Source organism: Cydia splendana, chromosome 20, assembly GCF_910591565.1.
Source record: "Cydia splendana chromosome 20, ilCydSple1.2, whole genome shotgun sequence".
NCBI classification, from domain to species: domain Eukaryota; kingdom Metazoa; phylum Arthropoda; class Insecta; order Lepidoptera; family Tortricidae; genus Cydia; species Cydia splendana.
Window position 1 is genome coordinate 4,813,445 of NC_085979.1, and position 17,762 is coordinate 4,831,206.

Sequence of the window (17,762 nt, forward strand, 5' to 3'; positions counted from 1 at the left end):
AAAAGTAAGCGCCGGAAGCTCCGGCCCGGACACGGCCCGGTCTAACGTGAGTCATCCTTAAACGTATTAGATGAGGCATTAGGCACCTATTAGAAATTACTTTCGATTCCATTTACACACCGTTTCATTACTTACCTGCAAGTTTGTGATGGCTTGCCAAATTACGAACTTAATTTATAAATAAGTTCTTGCTGATTTTTAAATTAATAAACAGAAGAGATAGAATAGATAGATAGAGATAGGCATCATAGGCACAGCATGAGAAACTCAAAACATTTTAATAGTGGAACCTACTCGTGGAGTCAAAATTACATTACCTTCGCCTCCTTTTGCTCAGCAAAAAAAAACAGCACCACAAACAAAACGCGCGAACTTGTCAAAATGGCCGCAACTTTTTACTTTTTAAAACCCAAACAAGACCAAGGGAGACACATACATCCAACTCGTCTGGAAGTCTCTCAATGAATCAGCAATGTAAACAAATTAACGTCTATCGAATATATGTACCGGTTGTATTATGTTATCTCATAAGATGGATGGAAATTCTGTATATTTATATTCATTTACATGTAATTAAATTAAGTGAAGGTGAAGGTTATTCTAGTTTTGTCGTGTAGTTAGGAATGCGGAATATTGACTCAAATTGTATTATTTGTATTTACGTTTACATTGGCTCAGTGAATTAAAAAATATGAAGTCTTCCGTCTTCCGACACGTTGAGAATGTAATTTTTGGGGGTAAGTTGCATGCGTGAAGTCGGTTTGGGGGTTTTCCTAGCATCATCTCATGCGGTATCAGATCTTGCCACTAGAATCCTCTCCTTCGATGGTGGCAATATTTGTAATTTCTTCAGCAGGCTCTTTCCGAGTGGTCGTCCCGCTTTGCAGAACCGAAGATTTACGGAACCCTAAAAACGAGTTCTCGCATCGTCTAAATGAGTCCTAGTCTCAACGCTGGCAGTATTGTAAATTTGTAATGGCTCCTCTTCACGTTGGGCCAACGCCAACGCCAACGAGAACGCATTCACGTTGGGCCAACGCCAACGCCAACGAGAACGCATTTATGCGTTAGAGGGAGCAAGTGATATTGCTATCTCATTCTACCGCATGGCTGCGTCCCTCGTTGGCGTTGGCGTTGGCCCAACGTGAAGAGGAGCCATAAAACTGCAAGGCCCATATAGACAACTAAAGTTGGCGCGGCGCCACAAAGTCGTTGACTCCGGCGCCCGCGTCCATCCACACCTAGTTACTTCCAGGTGAGGTGAGCCACCACGATTCTATTAGGGAAATCAACCTAGATATTTATGTTTCACTAGAGGGAGACAGGATTAGACAGGTGGAATACCACCTCAAGGGACTACATGTATCTGGAATATAAAAACAAGATTTACTTATTAGGTATAGGGCTGCCATCTCTAGATCCGCCGAACCCGGGCGAAGACTTAAAAAACCCGGACATTTGGCGTAAAACGCATTTTTTCCCCGAACGTGTATTTATACGGATTTTACCTACTTTGTACACAATAATATCGGTAAATAATTAAATTCAATAAGGTGTTTCCTCACATAAAAATTGATTTTGAAAACCCCCCGGACGGCCTCCAAACTAGGACAAATCCGGGGAAACCCGGACGGATAGCAGCCCTACTTAGGTACAGTCAAGGAAATTAATTTCCAACGCATTTACAGCGAGCCCTGTCACCATTTTAAGTGCTAAACGTTTAGACGTAGAGCACGACGTTGGTTTGACAAGCCGCAATTTTCGACCTTAATGCATTGAGAATGTATAAACATTTCAACGAAATGGGTACCTAGGGAATTAAATTCCTTGACTGTACGAGTACAGTCGCCATCAGTTTTATCTGAGCGGCCGAGGTGCTCAAAAATATCTGAACACGCACTCTAACGCCTTGACAATAGATAGAGGCGTGTTCAGATATTTGTGAGCACCCAGGCCGCTCCGATATATCTGTTGGCGACTGTACAGTTCATTATCTACTACTTTTAAAAGGTATTTACTGTAACAATCCACTCAACACCAAAGCTCTCAGTGATAAACTTTCTCGCTCCAAATCGACAGTAGTCCGGAACTCCGGAATGCCATTCTGTCCGTCCGTCTGTCTGAGTGTTTCGCGTCGTAAACAAAGATTAAGATAACTTTATCTGCACGCTGAGCTGTAACTGTTTTTAGGGTTCCGTACCCAAAGGGTAAAAACGGGACCCTAATACTAAGACTCCGCTGTCCGTCTGTCTGTCACCAGGCTGTATCTCACGAACCGTGATAGTGACAGTTGAAATTTTCACAGATGATGTATTTCTGCTGCCGCTATAACAACAAATACTAAAAACAGAATAAAATAAATATTTAAGTGGGGCTCCCATACAACAAACGTGATTTTTGACCGAAGTTAAGCAACGTCGGGCGGGGTCAGTACCTACTTAGATGGGGGACCGTATTTTTGCCGTTTTTTGTATTATGGTACGTAACCCTTCGTGCACGAGTCTGAGGGGCTACCGCGAAAACCGAAATTCGCAAATTGCGGGGATCTTTCTCTTTTACTCCAATGAAGGCGTAATTAGAGTGACAGAGAAAAATGCCCGCAATTTGCGAACTTCGATTTTCGCGGTTATAGCCCTGACTCGCACTTGGCCGGTTTTTCTGTTGTATTGGAATTTAAACTGTATAACATTTTTTCTGGGCATTCTTTAAAAGTCTTTGTTTTGTGGAGTGAGATGCATGATTAATTTGAAGCGTCAACAGATTGAGATCATGCTGACAGTTTGTAATATTCTATGTTGACATCAACACACCTTGATACGTATATACGTAGGTTGCCCTGAAAGTTTCGGGAATTGCATACTTAGGAACGTATATTTGACATGTGTTATACCTCTTTGTTACAAGCATAGTCTCATTATTCGAAAACACTGGCCACTTAGAAAAAAAAAACAATGTTCTATTTTCAATTGTTTTTTAAAGTCGTTGAGTCGCTGGTGAAAATGGAGCTGTCCCGCGAAAGTTTTAGAGCAATGATTTATTATGACTTTAAAAGTGGATTAACACAACAACAATGTGGAGACCGATTGACTATTGCTTTTAGTAGTGAAGCACCTTCGAAGACGACAATATACAGGTGGTATTCGGAATTTCAACGTGGCCGTGTGTCTCTTGCGGATGACGTACGTATAGGGTTGATGTTCCGTAGTAATTGATAACACTGCTTTATTTATTAATGTCTTTTATTTATTAAATATGCAGGCACGAAAAGAATCACCGACAGATAATGTCACTATTATTTAACAGTAGCAATAACCCAATTTAAACATAAGATAGAAGGCGCTGCACAGGATAGATAAGTCTATGTAGGTATAAACACAACCACCGTATTAGTTAGTAAGTCTTAGGTTTATAGATTAGTTTATAGCACACACTTGTTAGTTTATTAGGTACTTGATAAGCACAATCGCAAGCACAAACATAGTTAGTAACGTTAGTATAAATAATAACAACAGTCCACACGTAAATCGAAATATGGCCGCGCGAGCGCAGGCGAGCCGCGTGGTTGCGTCGTGAAAGGCGAGTATCGACTAGTCAAGCTTTCATTCATAAGCGCGCGCGGCGGCGCGCTATGGATACCTATACTACGCGATGCGTATGTCGAATTTGAGGCGTTAAACGCCGATGCTCGTTTACAATATTATTTATTGTGGATTTATTTTGTTGATATGTAAATGTTGAGATTTAATTTATGAAATCTATTATTTATAAGATGTTAGGTTGTATAGTGTTAAGTAAGGTAAAATTTGTATAGGCTACGCCACACCACTCCCCCCCAGAGACCGTCCAGGGCGATAATAATCCTTGTAATGATCTGGGAATCTTACCTGACGACCGGAACGTGTGACGTTCTGTTCAGTTGTAGCTGCAGGAGTTATTACAGGCTGATCAGGTTGTTGAGGTGTAGCACTAGGAGTGATCTGTTGACGAGAGTGATGATTTGCTATCGTAGGTGGAACAGTAGCGTGATTATCACTTCCCACGTCGGGAGACAATGTGAAGGCCGGCTTAAGTCGGTCTATGGACACTGTCTTCTCTGTGTTGTGCAGAACAATCCTGAAAACCTTGTCATCACGAGATATTACCTTATGGGGTCCAGAGTATGCTGGTTGCAGTGGACCTCGCGATGGGTGCTCTCGGAGGAACACGTATTCGCAGGTCGGAATCTCTTTGTAAACGAATACCTTAGGTTTTGTGTGGCGAGAAGCAGGTGTAGGTCTTAGCTTTTCGGCGAAGTTCCTGAGTCTGGCGGTGAACACAGACATGTCTGTTGTACCAGTCATGGTTGAGTCAAAGAACTCACCAGGAAGCCTTAGAGGTTCTCCGTACACCAGCTCGGCTGAAGATGACTGTAAGTCTTCCTTGAAGGCAGTTCTTATTCCTAGTAGAACCCAGGGTAACGATTCGGTCCACTTCTCGTTCGCGTGACATACTATTGCGGCTTTTAGCTGACGGTGGAATCGCTCCACTAATCCATTGCACGCTGGATGATAGGCTGTTGTCCTTTTGTGTTCGAATCCGGCCAACTTTGACAGACATTGGAACAACTCGGATTCAAACTGGCTTCCGCGGTCGGTTGTAATGTCTGTTGGAGAGCCGAATCGAGCTATCCAGTTTGATAGTAGAGCCTTGGCAACAGTTTCCGCAGTAATGTCCTCGATCGGTACTGCTTCCGGCCACCGGGTGAACCGGTCTACGGCTGTCAGACAGTACCGATATCCATGCGAGAGAGGAAGAGGACCGACCAAATCGATATGAACCTGTTTGAAACGGGTGCGCGGTAAGTTGAAGGTACCAAGCGGGGCGGTCACATGTCGATTGACCTTAGCCCGCTGGCACTGGATACACGCGCGAGTCCACTCTCTGCAGTCCTTCTGAACGCCGGGCCACACAAACCTTTCGGCGACTAGCTTAGCCGACGCGTTGGATCCGGGGTGGCTAAGAGAGTGCAAACTATCAAAAACTTGCTTGCGAAAGTACTTACTGACATAAGGCCTGGAGGTCGGGGTACTGATGTCGCAGTACAGAGGGACACGACTACCAGGTACATGTAGCTTTCGCAGTTGCAGCGATGAACCTTCGCTTAGAAGTGTTTGTAACTCAGGATCAGAAGTTTGACCTTCGGCTAGCGCCTCGAGACTTACCGGTGCTCCCAGTTCTTCGATACGCGACAGTGTATCGGCGACAACATTATCCTTTCCGGATATATGCCGGATGTCCGTTGTGAACTGGGAGATGAAGTCGAGATGTCTGTACTGACGCGGCGAACAGTTTGTTTTTCGTTCGTGAAATGCGAAACTGATCGGTTTGTGGTCGGTATATACGACAAAATGCCTGGCCTCGAGCATGTGCCGAAAGTACTTAATGGCTTCATAAATGGCAAGCAGCTCCCTGTCATAGGGAGAGTACTTAACTTGTGAAGGTGTAAGCTTCCTCGAGAAGAACGCGAGCGGTTCCCATGTGCCGTCCCTGAACTGCTGTAGCACCGCACCAAGGGCTTTATCTGATGCATCTGTAACCACAGCGAGACTAGCTGAGCAGTCGGGGTGAGCCAGCAGAGCAGCATTGGATAAGCTCTCTTTGCAGGCTTCGAAGGCTGCTAGAGTCTCTCCTTCGAGAGTGATGGGCTGGGAACCTTTTACCGAACCAGTCAGTAAAGCGTGAAGAGGAGCCTGGATCTGGGCTGCTCGCGGAAGAAATCTCCTGTAAAAATTGAGCATACCCAGAAAACCTCTAAGTTGCCGGACGTTTGTAGGAGGCGGGAATTCCTTAACTGCCTGTACCTTGGAGTCAAGCGGTTTGCAGCCTCTCTCTGAGATCCGGTATCCTAAAAATGTTACCTCTTTTTCACCAAACACGCACTTGGCTGCGTTCACCATGAGGCCGTAGTCCTTGAGCTTCTGGAAAACTTTGCGGAGATGTTCCTCATGCTCAGCTTCACTGCGTGAGTAAATGAGGAAATCGTCCAAGTACGCATAGACAAAATCGAGGCCTCTGGTCACCTCGTCAACAAACCGTTGAAAAGTTTGCCCCGCGTTTCTGAAGCCAAACCCCATGTAGGGAAACTCATATAGACCGAAAGGGGTTGTAATAGCGGTCTTTGGTATATCCTCGGGGCTGACAGGTATCTGATTATACGCTTTTTCGAGGTCAATTGTGCTAAATACGCTACAACCTGCAACACTGTGCGTACAGTCGTGAATATGTTTAATCGGATACATGTCAGGCACAGTGCGGGCATTTAACTTACGGTAATCGCCGCAGGGACGCCACCCGTTGTTTTTCTTCGGCGCCAGGTGAAGTGGTGATGACCACGGGCTTTCCGAAGGTCTAGCTGTACCATTGGCCAGCATAGACTGGAATTCCTGACGCGCGATCTTGAGCTTGTCGGGGGCTAAACGGCGGGGTGGGGAGGAGACTGGAGGGCCTGGTGTTGTTCTAATGTGGTGTACGGTGTTATGCTTAACAGTGTGATGTGTACCGGCTGGACGAGTGATTTCGGGGTAATCGTCAAGTATTTTATGATAACGAGACTCGCCAGTCACTACTTTCACAGATGAAATATTACAACCATGGGCTGAGGTAGCGGCAGCTGAGAGCAACGTGAGATTATCTATTAATCGTTTACGGCGACAATCAACCAAGAGATCATAAAAGTTTAAAAAATCTACGCCAATTATTGGTTTTGTCACATCTGCCACTACAAAACGCCATGGAAATGTTCTACGTAAACTAAGGTCTAAATCAAAATGGACATACCCATATGTACTTATACTAGAACCATTAGCTGCGCATAAACTATAGTCCGTTTTTGAACGACGTTCGCGAAGTGATGACCTTGGGTAGACACAGAGGTCGCTACCAGTGTCGACCAGGAACTGCGTCTTCGAAGATCGATCGGTCACGAACAGGCGGCCTCTTGAAGTTGGAGGGCAATCGTCAGCCGCCATTATCGACCGCCCTTCGCGTTTTCCGAAGAGTAGTCACATGGGCGGGTGCACCTGCTGGCTTTCTCTCCGAATTTGCTATGATACCAGCATGTTGGGTATTTTCTATAATTCGATTCGGAGCGTTGCCTGGAGCTGCTGCGGCTGCCTCGCGCGGATGAGGTGCGGGATCTGGAGGTTCGATCAGGTCCAGTCTTCAACTCCCGAAGCTCCCGCCGAAGTTCCGCCAGTTCTTTGGCGAGGTCGCTGATCACTGAGCCGGGTACTGCGTTGCCGACGGCTGCCACGCGTGGCGTCACTGAAGCTAGGTCGTTGACCCTATCCGCCAGGTCAGCCAGGGCTTCTAGCGTCGCTGTGCTGGGTTGCCCGGCCAACACGGTTTGGATTCCGTGCGGCAGGCGGCCGATCCACATGGTCTTCATAAAATCTTCGTCCACGCTGACGCCCGCTAGGCCCTGGAGGTGGCGCAGGAACTCCGACGGCTTCCGCTCGCCCAGCTCCTCGTGCATCATCAGCTGCTTGATGCGCTTTTCTTTCGAGTCGCTCAATCTTCTGATCAGCTCACCTTTGAGTTTTTCATACTTGCCGCTTGGGGGAGGTTTAATAATAATGTCTTTGACCGCCCGTGAGTGGTGATTGTCTAGGTGGCTAATGACGTAATTAAATTTGGTTGTATCGCTCGTTATCCTTTGGAGGTCAAATTGTCCCTCGATCTGCGCGAACCAGATGTCTGGCTCTTCTGGCCAAAAGGGAGGCACTTTTATCCCAACTCTAAATACGTCGTGACTATTTACCGACACCGACACGTTCCCATCACTAGTGCCGGGTAGTAGATTTCGTGTTTCGCTCGCGGGCACTGTCTCCTCACTAGCGGCGTTTCCAGGAATCACTGGTGGTTGAGCGGTCGACGGCGGCTGGTTATCCCGTGTTCCCATGGCTCCTGTCGTGGTCACCAGTATAGGGTTGATGTTCCGTAGTAATTGATAACACTGCTTTATTTATTAATGTCTTTTATTTATTAAATATGCAGGCACGAAAAGAATCACCGACAGATAATGTCACTATTATTTAACAGTAGCAATAACCCAATTTAAACATAAGATAGAAGGCGCTGCACAGGATAGATAAGTCTATGTAGGTATAAACACAACCACCGTATTAGTTAGTAAGTCTTAGGTTTATAGATTAGTTTATAGCACACACTTGTTAGTTTATTAGGTACTTGATAAGCACAATCGCAAGCACAAACATAGTTAGTAACGTTAGTATAAATAATAACAACAGTCCACACGTAAATCGAAATATGGCCGCGCGAGCGCAGGCGAGCCGCGTGGTTGCGTCGTGAAAGGCGAGTATCGACTAGTCAAGCTTTCATTCATAAGCGCGCGCGGCGGCGCGCTATGGATACCTATACTACGCGATGCGTATGTCGAATTTGAGGCGTTAAACGCCGATGCTCGTTTACAATATTATTTATTGTGGATTTATTTTGTTGATATGTAAATGTTGAGATTTAATTTATGAAATCTATTATTTATAAGATGTTAGGTTGTATAGTGTTAAGTAAGGTAAAATTTGTATAGGCTACGCCACATACGTGAGGGTCGACCGAAAACTGCCGTTACCGATCAAAACATCGATGTTGTTCGCCAACTGATAAAAGAAGATAGGCATGTTACATATCGGGAAATTCAGGAGACTTTAGGCATTGGAATGAGTCAGGTACAAGTTATTTTACAGCAAGAGTTGGGCGTGCGGAAGTTGTTTTCCCGGTGGATTCCTCACTTGTTATCTGACGACCAGAAAACGGTCCGTGTCAATTGGTGCCACAAAACCCTAAAAAGATTTAATGGAGGAAGCTCAACTGCCGTTTTTAGTATTGTGTCAGGTGACGAGTCATGGATTTACGCATATGAGCCTGAATCCAAAAACCAATCTCGAGTATGGGTTTACGAAGACGAGCCGAAGCCAACAAAAGTTGTTCGTTCTCGCAGCACGATCAAAAAAATGGTAGCCACGTTTGTCTCCAAATCGGGTCACGTGGCGACTATTGCTCTTGAAGATCGAAGAACTGTCAATGCCGATTGGTATATAGGCGTTTGTTTACCGATTGTTTTTGCTGAACTGCGAAAAAATAACCCTAACCGCCGTATTATACTACACCATGATAATGCCAGCCCTCATACTGCTCAGAAAACAAACGACTATCTGAAGGGCGAAAAAGTCGAATTACTGGACCATCCTCCGTACAGCCCCGACCTAAGTCCCAACGATTTTTTTACTTTCCCGAAAATAAAGAATCGGTTGCGTGGTCAGCGTTTTCAGACCGCGGAAGAAGCAGTCCACGCTTATAAAATGGCCATTTCGTCAACCCCCAGTTCAGAGTTCAATAACTGTTTTGAAAACTGGTTTCAGAGAATGAAAAAGTGCATTAAACACAAAGGAGAATACTTTGAAAAACAATAAAAGTACTTTTATTTCATTTAAACGCGTATTTTTTCCAATTCCCGAAACTTTCAGGGCAACCTACGTATAGCAGGAGATCTAAGGTCCCGTTTTCCAAGGGGACCTTGCATTTTGGTTTGTAATATTCTATGTTGACATCAACATACCTTGATATTGATACGTATACCGGGTGTGGCCTGTAATATGAGCAAAAAATTAAACTGTAGGCTGTACTCCTCATACTGACCAACATTTATTCAGCGACTTTTAAAAATAACTCGTGGTTTGATTTTTAATACACTTTAAAGTTTATTCTAAGACGCAATGTACTGCGAATTTTGTTAAGTTTAAGGCGTGACAAGCAACGTCAATCACAATGATATGGCGTGGCGATGGCGTCCATTGAAGATAATATTTATTTTGTATGAAAAATAGGGAGTCTAAATACTTCATAATTTTTAAAAGTTGTTGAACAAAAGTGTCACCGTTTGAGGAGTACAATCTATGTTTTAATTATTTGCTCGTGTTACAGGCCACACCCGGTATAGAGCGGCACTGCGCGTGTCACCCTGAGCACAGAATAAATAATAGTACTAGGTACAGAAGACTCACTCTCTAACAAAACGCGTCTGTTACGATCAGCACAGATATGGCCGCTAGGTGGCGACAGCGCCACGCGCGGCTTATGGCAAACCCCAAAATTGGGGCCGAACGGATGTACTTTTAGCTACCTGTAGCAAAGCGACGAAATCGCGGAGTGAGAGCCACGCCTGCCCTGAGTCACAGAATAACAGTAATTACGATACAAGTGCGAAAAGTAGGGAATTCGCAACGAGTGGCGATAAATTGAAACACGACCGAACCTTTTCGCACGTGTATTGTACAACGTTTTACAGTACCCACATATGGCCCGTTAAATCTTTGACATAGGCACGTATATTGCCCTTAATCCCGCCATTCCCGCCCTGGGGCGGTAAAGTAGCACCATATGTACTGTAATAGTACATTGTGCAACATGGGGCGTAAGTTGAATATTGTAAACGAGAGTAATTTAAATCGCGACGGCTTGCCGGAGCGATTTATAGACTCGAGTTTGCAATATTATTACGCCCCGAGTTACACAAATGTTTTTCATCACACTTGCTATACAAAAATTAAGTATAAAGGCAAAAAACTGTTATTATGGCACTAGAAACTTCATAACTAGGGAGAACGCTTTTTCTATAACTCCCGCTAAACCTGCGTGCAATTCCACATTTACTGAGCGAGTGTGATGAAAATAATATTTAGTACTACCGTACAGAAAGGACACTTCCCACAAAACCGAAGTTTGACAGCGATTCAGGGACGAATCATGCTGCCCCTTGCTAATGTATGGCACTAACCCTTTCGACTATTTAGGGTTGTCAAAATTCAAGTCATTATCTTTTCTGTGGCCGTGCACGCAAAGGGACGTCAAGTTGTGGCAACCCTAATAATTGCTCGAAGCAATGCTGACAATGAGCCGAACGGAGCCGAGAATGCCCGAAAAGAGGAGTGTCGCCCCACTGCCCTGGGTTAAGGTAAGTAAGTTTTCTTGTGCATAAATACCATATTGTGGGCTACATCGGAAGGAAATGCTCCACATTTACGCCTCGCGCCAAAAATCTGACGGCTCCTGTGCTGCCCCCTATAGTTCATGCACGCTCGTCGAGACTTGGAGAACTTTTTGCTCGCGTGCCGTCTGCTAACGGTCTCTGAAGTTGAAGTCTCGTTGCGCTGTATTGGTCAATGGCGCTAAAAAAAAACGCCGGGTCTTGGATAGTTGACAATGAATAAGAAGTTACGTATCAACACTATCAACTCAATGCGAACTAATAATCATAATGGTACATTTGTTCTGCCTTACTAAGTACCGTAAAATGGGGTGAGTAGGTGCAAAACTGATATTCAAACCTCGATAACATTTTATTTTTACGTATGCGATACAAAGGTGATTTTGGAAGATTGTTGGATCGATTTTTTTTTATTATGAGTATTACTATAGCTCCATTTTAAATTGGAATACATTATTTATGTAGCAGTAGCCTTAAAATCCCATCTCCCCCCCTTTCACCCCTTCTCTCCCCATTCATAACCCAACTCTCCCTGCGAACCCTACTCACCCAATTTTACGGTATTACAGCCATTGAGCCCATTGAAAAACCAACGTGAATTTGAATTTAAAATATTGTAAACATATTGAATCAAAAAAATCGACGGACATCACGACAGGAACAGTCGTAAGTTAAGTTATTCCATATTCTTCTCTTTCCGAACAGACTCTATTCTACTGTTACTGACAAAATTGGTTTGGCCTTATAAAAAGAAATAGGTAAATATGCGGTTGTCGAAACGAAATCAACTTCCAACCATTTTCTCTCGAAAGTGAGCCAATCCACGAGGGACCGAGTATAAGGCTTAAGTGCGGTTGAGAATACGAAATGTATGTGATATTTCAATGCACTTACTCCCGGTCAAGGTTAACCGTTTTTAAACACACACACAGACAGACAGACATACAACATTAATATGTTTTCCTTTTGTAAGTCTTTATATAACTCATCTCAGCGTGGGTCGGTATCAGTAAGTTTAGTAAGAAATTATCCATAGAAATCGATTTCCACCGGCTTGCTCAACAGGAAAGAATTGTGTCTCACGCCAGACCGGGCCGGGCCGGGCGTCCGACATGACATTTTCTGTGACGGCTGACAGGTGATCACGTGGTGCTTTCCATAGGAAAAGAACCGCCGGAAGCTCCGGCCCGGCCCCGGCCCGGTCTAGCGTGAGTCATCCTTTATATTCACTATAGATATTAGTGAATAGGAAAAAAATAAGAAACGAGAAAGTGCTAATTAAGTAATATTAAATACTTATATTACTCACGTATTTTAAGTCGAAAATTGTAATACCGAGAAGCATCATCGGGAGCACGCGTTGGCGTGCTAAGAAATGGCCTCTTAGATGATTTGTCTTCCACATCCTTTACTCAGTGGCGTAGCGTGAACGAGGCCCTTTTCTTTCACTGTGCCCAAAGGGGGGGCCTCGCGCGAGCCTGCCTTTACTTTCGTTAACAGAAGAGACGAGTTCGTTTTCTGTGTAAGTCAGCAGCAGAAGTTGCTAAGCGGGCGAGATGTTCAAAATTACCTTGACACGCTCTTATTCTCTTAACAATAAAGTCGTGTCAAGATCATTTTGAACACCTCGCTTAGCAACTTCTGCTGCTGACTGTACCTGTGGCTCAACTAGAAACAGAAGGCCTACCTTCACGTTCAACGTGTTGCCTCTATGTCGCACTTGTAGATTCGTAGGTAAGTGTGACAGGGAGGCAACACGTCGAACGTTCGCTTTAGGCCCACAGACAGACATCCTTGGACATTGTTTAGTAGCATAATGCTCCGTACATTAATGATTTTTTAATGGGTCCCATTTGTCGGTCATTCGAGGTTACGTCGGTCACCGAACGGGAACTTTACCCCAGTTTTGGGGTAATTATGGTCCGAGTAGGGTAAGTGATTGTGGGTACTGACCGCTGAATAAAAAATGTACATTGTAGTGATTTGTGGCTTAGAAAAGAAATAAGTGTCCTGACGATATATATGTATAAGTAGTATAGGTATTTGAATTTTTACGTTAAAATCATAACAGTAGTTTTTGAGTTTATCCCGAACATACAAACAAACAGGCAGAAGCGGCGGAGGACTTTGTTTTATAAGGTGTAATGAGGATAGGGAGAGGCATAAAGCGCCAGGTCTCAAGTGTAGCTGGACGTCAGATAATTGCACTGGTTGCTAATTAATGGTTTCTTTGTCGCTGAACTTGATGATTCATCAGTGTTGCCGTGCTAAAGTTTAAATTTTACCAGAACTTTCTATTTTACATTTACATTTAAAAATACTATTATTTATTAACAAAAAACAAAAGTATTAACAAAATAATTAAACTAAACATTAAAATTAAAACTAAAACTAAACTCTAACAACTATATACACATATTTACAAATAAAAAATGGGAGCTAGCTCCGCGCCGGATGGTAGGGTGCCCAGAAGGCTGGTGGCATTGCCGCGCTGGATGGCAATGCCAATCCGCTGGGCAAGGAAGTACCCAGCCCTCTGGTCACCCGTAGCATCTTTGAGACGATTCGCTAGCTCCCTAAATATGGAATGTGCTCCGGGTCCCCAAGGCCCGAGGGTCTCCACCCCAAACGGCTCAAACATGCAACCAGAATCAATGGCTTATTTCAAATATAAAATAAACAATGGTACGTATTATAGTTGACCAGTACGGCTACCACCAGTTTTGACATTGACAGATACGCTCACGTTTACGTAACTTACTTTCAATGCATCTCGCTCGTACTCGCATATTAGTGCAAGCGAGATGTACAGAAAGTAAATTACGTAGACGTGAGCGTTATGTCAATGTAAAAACTGGTGGTAGACGTACAGTAGAATTTGTGCGGAAAGAGAAGAGTCGTGGGTCGTGGGACTCGTGCGATGTAAGGGAACCAATACATTCTATACGACTCTTCTCTTTCTGCACAAACTATCTAAAAACACCTCCTTAAAAATAAATATACATGTTTGTCTTCAAAACATTAGTAAGTAGGTAAGTAAATCTATTATTTTATGGGCATGTTGAATCACAATACTTTTTAATTTTCCTTACAACAGGAATCTATTTAATAATAATATAAACACTTTTTAATTTTAAACACCTATTATCAAAAATTAATTATAGCGATTCAATACGATTATCACTATTAGAATACGAAATCATTTTATTTAATTTAAATTAAGGCATTGCAATAAGCCGGCCACACACTCACCCTTCCCGTTCCTTTCGTTCATTCCGCTCGTTCAGTTCAGTTCAGCCGGCGAGGGAGCGCACACCGGCCGCAGCTTGTCAAACCGATTAAAAAAACAAATTAAAAAATAAATATGAGGGAAATTGTGCATCTTCAGGCCGGACAGTGCGGGAACCAGATTGGAGCTAAAGTGAGTTTTTAAATTTGATTTTGGAACGAAAATTGAAACTTTGACAGTTGCGTTCGTTAAACGTGCTCGAGTTTTGAAGTGATTTTGACGTTTAATTGTTTTTATTTATACGTAAAGTAGGATTTAGTTACATTTGCTGAGAGACGACGTACGTTTAATTTTCTAAATAATTTTATGCTTCAGTTTAGTGACATATCTAAAAAAATCTCGTTTCATTAAGTAATTAAACAAAGCTTAATGGAAATTAGTAGGTACCTACTATTGTCACAGTTCAAAAGGATACGGTATAATAGCCTATGTTTCCGGTAATCGAGACTGTTTTGGTTTACAGTTGCCTATCATAGAATACCCGTTGTTTTTCCACACTGCATCAAATTCTGCGGTTGCAAATACTTCCTTGACTTGAATTGAACCATCAGTAAATAGTTATATGAGTACGTATATTGGATCAACTGGCATATTTATGTTATTATATTAGGTTACATTATGTACAATACAAATAATATTTACTGCACACCTCAAGTTACATTATGTTTTTATACATCTTTACTTAAATATTGAAAACCATCCAAGTACCTAATATTACGGATTTATGTTTCAAACAATTTTAGCTTATTGCGTATCAAAATAAAACACTATTTTTTTTTATTTTGTAGAAAATCTGAGATGCTAAAACTTATCTTACCTTTCTGTTATGCTACATAAAATTTAAAGACGTTATAAAATTGTTGCCACCCGCTGCAAATTCTGAAATTGCGGTTTATAATTAAGCTTACTTTCCAGATAGATTTAACATAATTATACAAGATGAGGAAATAATTGACTAGGTAGCTGATAAGAGTGATAAGTAACACCAACTGAGTTAATTTATGCTATATTAACTATTAGAAGGGGCCATCTTTAAAAATCTAAAGCCCGAGAGTAACGTCGGGATTGCGAGGACATCTGTTCGTTTCACCCTCGGTGACCTCTTTACACATACAAGTCCACAGTCAAGTTCATGGCCAATTCGATACGCCTTTGTAAGACTAAATATTTAAGCAAGTACAAGTACTTACACAACTACTGTACAGTTGTATTGTACACCTATAGCGATGACTTTAAGTGCCATGGGTAAATTCACACATAGTGACCCGTTGTTATTTTTCTTGAGAGTAGGAAGTTACTATCTAAAAATTTTGTGTAGTAATACATAATTATAGATACCATGGAAATCATGGAATGGACATTCAAATCAAATATATCTATAATCATGGCTCATAAATTTGTCACTAGGAAAAGTTGCAAAACTCCGTATGGGATTTTTTATTCAAATTTTTCGCGTTTTTCTATATTTTGTACTTGTCTTATTTAACGTTGAATTTTAAAAACCCATTGCTGCCTTCAACTCCTTATTTAAACAAATAGTTAAAAAAGTTGTTAAAGTCATCTTCTCAACGAAAAGGAAATTGCTAGCTCAAAAAAAACTTGTCTATGCTTTTCCGCCCAGTACCCAAGTGTAACGGTCGCGATCGTCCGCTTTTACACCTTTTATTGGAGCACGGCGATATGCTTTCTAACATGCCACTTACAGTCTCCAGCCTAGCCTAGATACGCTGGATTATGCCCAATTTTAAGTCGCTTTTGGCCATTTCGCTAGCGAATCTGTTGTGAAAATACAGATTTTGTAAAAAAAGAACAATTATTATTCACTGCACACATAAGTACTATTGGCCATGGCGCTAGCAAATCTGTCCCAAAAATACAGATTTTGTAAAAAAAATTCGAAAATTGAGCTTTCCCTACCAAAATAGTGTTTATTTTAGAATAAAATTATATTTATTACCTCATTTATTTATTAGATTAGGTTCTAAAAACCGGGTTTTTAGTAAAACTACTAACAAAGACTAAAACTGTTTTTAAATGATCGCTTGTTTTGTCTTTGCTACTTTCAATAAGTAATATGATGTGTAGAAAATAGAATAGATTTAAAATGAGGTCGATTTACATTTGTATTAAAAACTTGTATCAGAATTTGTGAACTATGTCGGGGGTTTACAATTTCAATTGTTCATACCAAGATTAAGATAATATAAATTCCAAGCTGATCATACAACATTTAATTCTATTATTACATATTGAAAACAAACCTGCTATTCATTACACTAGTGTCATAGTAATTTTATACCTAATTACTTAATTATATTCATATTATTCATAACTAACAACTTTAACACTTAGTCTCGATAAGTCCTGTAAAATAATAACTAAAAAAATACTATAACACTCTTTACGACTTGGTTCTGCTTCATAAAACGTATTAAGTGTTTTAAAAACCATAAAATATTACAAATTTTCCCTTGAACTAACTATCATTAAATTACTAGGTCATTGACCTATTACAGTTGTGAAACAAGTGATAATGATAGCAGTGCTAATTAGCATCGCTTTGGGCTCTTTAACATGTAATAACTTGAGAATTAAAAGGTAATTTGATGATTTGAAGTTCGGCGAGAATTCGTGAGGTAACCACTAACCGGCCTAATGCGGTCTGATTCTGGAGAAAGTGAAAACTTTTTTGTTGTAAAATCGACTGTGGAGCTGACAAAACGGCAAATCAAATGAAGCTACTTAAAAATGTTTGTACTGTATAACATAAACACCTAGAAAAAATTAAAATTCATAATGTATATAGGTAATATGAATACGTATATTTATATAGGTGTAAAGACAATATCAATATCACCCAATATCAATAAAAAACTTAATCGTTGAGTATAATTAGCGCATATGCATTTTATATCGGTACTAACGATATCGAACATGTGAGGAACTGTATTTGACGTCTTACATTTGTCCTAACGTGGCGGTCGAAACGGAACATCTGTAAATGACACCGCCGTCTATAATTTCATATCTAATTGCCTCTCCAGCTTTGTACTGGTACAATTTTATCTTTACCGCCTAAAGCGGCGCTGTTGTTGCAAATCAGCTACCGATTTATATGCACTAATGCTAGTTCCAGATTTACCCGCGCGCACGTACATCTTTGTATTGTTCCAGCTAACGATAATAATTCTACTTGTCATTACTACTGGCCATTATTACAGAAAAGTGGTCACCCGACAGTTAGTGACCGTTACTTTATCATCAGAACACTTTCAAATATGGAATCCATACGCGATTACAATCGGTAATGAATGAACGAATGGAATTCGTGCAGTTATTTTTTTAATTTTATTACACGTGTGAAGTTTGGCTACGGCGATTAATGTATGCGGAAAGCGTATGAATGGAATAATTGAAAGGTAAGGTAAC

The 17,762-nt window shown here is 41.7% G+C and overlaps 2 protein-coding genes across 4 annotated transcripts in view; one reads left to right on the top strand and one right to left on the bottom strand.

Moving 5' to 3' along the window:
* Positions 1-7,006: 7,006 nt before the first annotated feature.
* On the bottom strand, positions 7,007-7,939 carry LOC134800668 (uncharacterized). Its single transcript, XM_063773150.1, has one exon. The coding sequence runs from the start codon at positions 7,937-7,939 to the stop codon at positions 7,007-7,009; it is 933 nt and encodes a 310-aa protein (XP_063629220.1).
* Positions 7,940-14,311: 6,372 nt separating this feature from the next.
* The window catches only part of LOC134800743 (tubulin beta chain-like), a 35,504-nt gene continuing 32,053 nt past the window's right edge, over positions 14,312-17,762 (top strand). For all 3 annotated transcript variants that reach the window (XM_063773275.1, XM_063773276.1, XM_063773277.1), the window contains exon 1: positions 14,312-14,465. In XM_063773275.1, the coding sequence (XP_063629345.1) occupies positions 14,409-14,465 (57 nt within the window). In that variant the 5' untranslated portion in view covers positions 14,312-14,408. The remainder of the gene's footprint in view (positions 14,466-17,762) is intronic.

What these genes read in the sequence shown, in the direction of transcription:
- LOC134800668 (XM_063773150.1), bottom strand. Translation starts at nt 7,939, where the DNA reads ATGGGAACACGGGATAACCAGCCGCCGTCGACCGCTCAACCACCAGTG.